Source organism: Cariama cristata, unplaced genomic scaffold, assembly GCF_000690535.1.
Source record: "Cariama cristata isolate BGI_N322 unplaced genomic scaffold, ASM69053v1 scaffold8543, whole genome shotgun sequence".
NCBI classification, from domain to species: domain Eukaryota; kingdom Metazoa; phylum Chordata; class Aves; order Cariamiformes; family Cariamidae; genus Cariama; species Cariama cristata.
In genome coordinates, this window is record NW_009606616.1 from 51697 (window position 1) to 57061 (window position 5365).

At 50.3% G+C, this 5365-nt stretch overlaps 1 protein-coding gene across 1 annotated transcript in view; it reads right to left on the reverse strand.

Annotated features, from left to right (window-relative positions):
- Positions 1–5365, reverse strand: part of CLPB (ClpB caseinolytic peptidase B homolog (E. coli)) — a gene marked incomplete at both ends in the record, with an annotated part of 68697 nt that overhangs the window by 51518 nt on the left and 11814 nt on the right. Inside the window, 2 exons of the mRNA XM_009696424.1 lie at positions 76–204; positions 5018–5121. Coding sequence (XP_009694726.1) covers positions 76–204; positions 5018–5121 — 233 coding nt within the window. The remainder of the gene's footprint in view (positions 1–75; positions 205–5017; positions 5122–5365) is intronic.

Below are 5365 nucleotides of genomic sequence, written 5' to 3' on the forward strand. Positions count from 1 at the left end.
GGACAGTTCTGTGGGACAGACCTACTCAGAAAAAGTGCTCCTGGCCCAAGAGCCGTTCGGAGCTACAAAACTCACCTCCATCCAGCAGCAGTTTGACCGTCAGGTAGTCATCGGCCAGTACGGCGTAGTGTAGAGCTGTGCACCCCTTGAAATTGGCTCGGATGTTCAAGCGGTTGTTGAAGTCGTCCTCCCGGGTCACAAGGACTGCAGGGCAAGAAGAATGAAAGCTCAGCTCGCTGAGACCAAGTAAAGAACTGCTTGTCTGAACGTGCCCCAGCAGCACGGACCCCCACCACCCGTCTGGAACCTTGTTAAGGGCCTAATGGCCTTTTCCAGGGGACAATCAGGACCCCTGGGGTGTTTCTGGTGGCTGTTGTCCCCACTCCACTGAGCAGCAATGGAGGTGATGACAAGACGGTTCCTACAAACTCAGGGATTGCCTTCACAGCGCCCAGGCAGGGGAGGAGGTGGTTGGAGAAAGCCCGAGAGAAAACCTCAGCCTTGTTCCAACCACAGCCTCTTTGTGCCTTCAAAGTGAAACCAGGATTCAATACAAGCAAGTAATGCTGAGACTTCTGCCTTTTTTCCCCCTTTTACTGCCCAGAAGGGCCAGGGAACAACCATTCAGTGCTTCCTCCACATCACCTTCCTCCCCCAGCCAAAACACCATCCCAGCAGTCTGTGCCTACTTAAGGCTGGAAGCGCCAAAACCTGCAAGCTGTAACCAAGAGAAAAGAGTCGGAGAGGCTGAGGGACGACAGATCCTCAGGACAGCAGTCAGCTGGGAATGCCCAGGGGATCTCCTCAGAGTCGTGGGAAGCTTCCCTTATCACACCGCTCCCATCGCTCCGGTGCCCTTCTCCCCCAGGAGCTGCCTCCTCGGCTCCGCACTTCCCAGAAACGTCAAGGAGTGGCCATTGAAATGCAGGAACTCTTCTAAAAACACTTCCTTTGGTAACTGAAAAGTAACGCGGGTTCAAGTGCTGCAGAGCATGATACCTAACTCAGTTCTGCTCCTGCCATCTTTGGTTCTGTGTTGAAACTGGCTGTTCTTGGGGACCTGGAGTTTTTATCCTGTGTTTGCTTAGCCACCAGTACAGCGCGCTCCATGAGGTGTATTCCTTGGCGCCATCGGGATGGCAATAATTCATAAAAGTGCATTTTACAACGCACCGGAAAGCCTGGAATCCCCTGAGCAAACGCAATTATACTGAGCTCTGGCAGGTTTTGTGAAATCAGACCTAGCAATTGTGACGTTTCTTTGAACAGAAACTGATGCTTTCTAAAGCTCTTTAATTTTAATTTTTTCCTTCCCTTGAGCTCTGTTCTGCTGAACGCCAACATGCACCGATACCCTGCAAAAGGGAAAGCCCAATGACTCGTGCTGGCAGGCTGGAGCAAAGCTGGGCCCAGGAGGACAGGAGAAGGACTGTGTGGTGGGACAGACACACTGCAACACTAAACCTTCCAGATCAGCTGCAAAAATCAGAGTTTGGACTGCAAAGCTCGGAGATCGAGGAATGCACTAAGTCAAACCGATGTGCAGAGGCAAAGGCTCTCTGCAAGGGAGCCAGCACCAAGCCCAGCTCCCGCTGGATCAGTCCCCTCTCCACCACACGTGTAGGCAGGAGCTGGCGGGGTGGTAGATTTGTAGGCAAACCCAGCTGCCAGGTGGGCAACGCACCACGGCGAGCAGCCCTGGCCACGGTGGTACGGCACAGGTACGGGATGCCTCTAAGACGGCTCTGAACGACACCTCCTGTCCCTGCTAACGGCAGCCCTGATCGGTCCCCAAGCACAGACCGAACAACACCTGCAGCACCCACAGGCAAGCTCAGACCCTGGCAGGCAGTGGGAGAGGGGAACGGTGCCTCCGTACTGGTGCTCTGGTGCTAGGGAACATCCTCCCAGGGCAGGAGAAATCCTCTCCCGACACCCAGGCTGGTTACGACAAGGCAGTGGTGATTTCAGCAAACAGAAGGGAAGCTGGGAAGGGAGAGGACGCTGCCCCGCCATCGCTCGGCCTTCAGGCAGATTCCTAATTCCAGGGGTCTCCAGGAGACCAGTCCGTGTCTCTGGGCAGGGCTCCAGCACCCAGGGGCCCAGCACCCTGCGCGGGTCTGCAGGCAGGGTCTGCAGCACCCATACTCTTCTGCAGCTGGTCTAAGGGTCAGGCTTTAGAAAACCTCCTGGTTTTTAAGCCCTTCGTTTTAGTCATCAGTAACAACAAACAGTGGAAAAAAGAGTGGCTCCTTTTCGGTACTGAAGGAAATAACGACACCAGCCCGCTGATTAGGCAGGAAGGAGACTTACAGCAGCAGAGATGGCATCTTCACATCAGCCCTGAGAGCACTCAACACACCAGAGAGAAGTCAGACCTAAAGCTGGACCTAAAGCCTGCCCAGATGGACAAGCACAGCCACCAAAGAGGTCAAGTCTTCCAGTCGAGGATCTGAGGTGAGCACCACTCTCCTGTCTGCCTGGAGGGCAGATCCCCCTCTCTTTTCAGCGTTCACCGTCTTCACCGGTTCTTTATCAACAAGCAGACGCTATCACTCAGCACTGCGGGTTTTGACAGCTGCTGCACTTTAGATCTGATTTTTGAGGGAAGGGCAGTTGTCGCACCCATCCCAGAGTTAACGGAGACGAACCCGCCACTCACTCGGCTGGGACACGCTGGAGGGGGCAGGCAGCAGGGCCAGGCCTGGCCACAAACCCCTCTCCCCAGCTCTGGGAGATGAGGAAGCCCTACAAGCATGAAGCCCCACCACGGAGCCTAAGTGATGGCGGGGCTGGGCTGGGGCTCTCCCGTTGAAGGAGTGCCACCCAACCGGTGGGCCACATTCTGCTCCTGGAGGCGTGTAACCAAAACTCAGTAAGCCCACGTTCAGGGACTTTGCCGTCGAGAACCCGAAAGGGCTCTGAGGACCTAACGCTTCGTCACAGCAAAGCAAGCAGCCCCCGACGGTGGGTCCCCTGCAGCGCAGTCTCCACGCTCCCTCCTAAGATTTCCAGAAGCTTTGAAAAGTTCAGAGGAGAAAAACACTGGAATGAATACCTGATGCCGTCCTAGCTCAGCATCTCTACTAATGAACCGCAGTACCTCCAGTAAGATCAATTAATGCCCTGGCTCCTTTCCTTTCCTGGGTCTTTTCTCCAAGCATACAGGGCGAGTATGTATATTTATTTATTTGTCGTCATTTCCTACCCAGGGAGGAGCAGGATAATGAACTGCGTGCGTCAGGGAAGATGAATCTGAGATACTAGGGAGCAGTGCAGTAAAGAGATTAAAGTGTTATTATTGTTGGGTTTTTTCCCCCATGGTCCGTTGTGACAGCTCGGCCGTCATCTGTAAAAAATGTCTCAGAGAGAGATAATCATCGGAAACTCAATAAAGCGTCAGGGGAAGCCTCGTCTACCATCAATCACTGGGTGCCTGGAAATTTTCAGCCCTCTGTCTCCCTTCCTGCCATCCATATAAATGTCTGTAATATATTTTGTGCAGTGCTCGTGGAGCATACCCTCTCGATTTGGATGTTTTTATGAAAAAATATTTATATACGAAATATGTAAATGTGTAAAAAAAAGTAAAAAAACAAAGGCAGTTTCTCTCTCTCCCTCTCTTTTTTAAAATGCAACTGAATTTATTCTTTTTAATAAAACATGTCAACGAAAGAATTAATGCAACTTCTTACTGAGTAGCTTTATCTTTTCTTCACCCCAAAAATATATAACATTATAGAGGGATGAAGGCAGACAAAAACAATTAACTTCATTGGTTGATATACTTTGTCTTAAATAAAGTCTATGAACATGCATTATGTATTGGCATTCCATTGTTCATTTTTAGTGCCGTTTCATAGGTTTTGCATTTGCTGCTACAGCGATCTGATATACGCGTGTTCTCCCTCCCATCAAGGAGGAGGTCTATTGCACGGGTGGGTTACAGTGAGGGATGAGAGTGGAGAGCTTTTAAAAACAAAATAACGCCCTGTCAAAACTGTCCCCTCACTGATTCATCTTCTTAACTCAACCTGTGGTTTATGAAAGGTTCAAATATTACACCTTCGTTAGACTTTATACAGCTTTCGGCTCTTAGCGGCGAGGCAAAAAGCACAGACAGAGCAATGGATAATGTCACCGGGCGAACGAGGCTCTGCAAACCGAGGCTCTGGACAACCTGGGTGGCTGCCTCCAATTTTCTCCTTACAGCAGCTCAGAAAAGCTTTAACTTCAAAGCAGAAGCTCAGAGCACACAAATGCAGTCACTGGGGATGCAGCAGGCCCTGGGAACGCGAGTCCCGGCAGCCGGCAGAGCCCAGGGCCGAGGCCGGCAGCTCAGCGCAGCGCTCGGATGGGGAAGGGGCTTCTGAAATGGGGAAGGCAACAGCCGGGGGCATTTTAGTGGGGCCAAGACCCCAGCAATGGGGATAACTTTAGGATGAGACTGGAACTTGAGACATCGGCCATGAAAAATCATAACAAGATGAAATGACGCTGCAAAAAAATCTCCTCATTTCCATGTAAGGACTTCAAGGCTGAAAGTTAGCATTAACACCTGCCCAAAAACCAGCAGCAGTGATTGCAACCAGTTACATCATTCAGCTTTATTTCAATTGGACAGGTCTCTCTTCATTTTATACCTACTTATAAGATCTAGAGTAAGGCTACTGGTGGAATACACCGCCTTGAACCCTTCTCCTTCCCCAGCAAGCGGCTGCATGTGGGTCAACGGGATGATGCTCCTATCTACGACTTCGTATTATGTTCTGGCTATATAAAAACAGGTTATCTCTAGGATGTTGAAGGATTGCTTCTCATAAACATCTACATAACGTTTTCTCTCATCTTCAGGCATACACTCACCCACATACCATCAGTTATTCTGCATTTAAATGGAAGCTGAAGCTAGCTCTAAAAAAAACCCAACGAGGTCAAATTTCCATTTCAAAGCCAGTAAAAAAAAATTCTGGGACCTGAAAAGCAAACGCAGGTAGCTGCACACAAACACTATTACCTTCCAAAGAATGGAGGCCTTTTTCCTTGGCAGTCTCATACACGCTGCTGAAATCGTCTCCAAGGTTTGGATCTGCGTTAGCTGCGAGCAGGATCTTCACCACGCTGTTACAAATTAGAACAAAAATAAGGTAAAGGTAGAACATGAGTAATTAAAAGTCCTTCAGAGACCGAGAAGGGAGGCAGTGCTCAGAGAGCCCTCCTCAAACATTCCCAGCTAGGGAAGGAAAGTTAAACCAGCAACCATAACTGAACATTTCAACAAATACAACCACACCAGCACATTCTGAAACCGAGACGTGGGAGGCACTTGAGGCAGGGCTGACGCTGTAGGGGAAAGCTGCCCTCC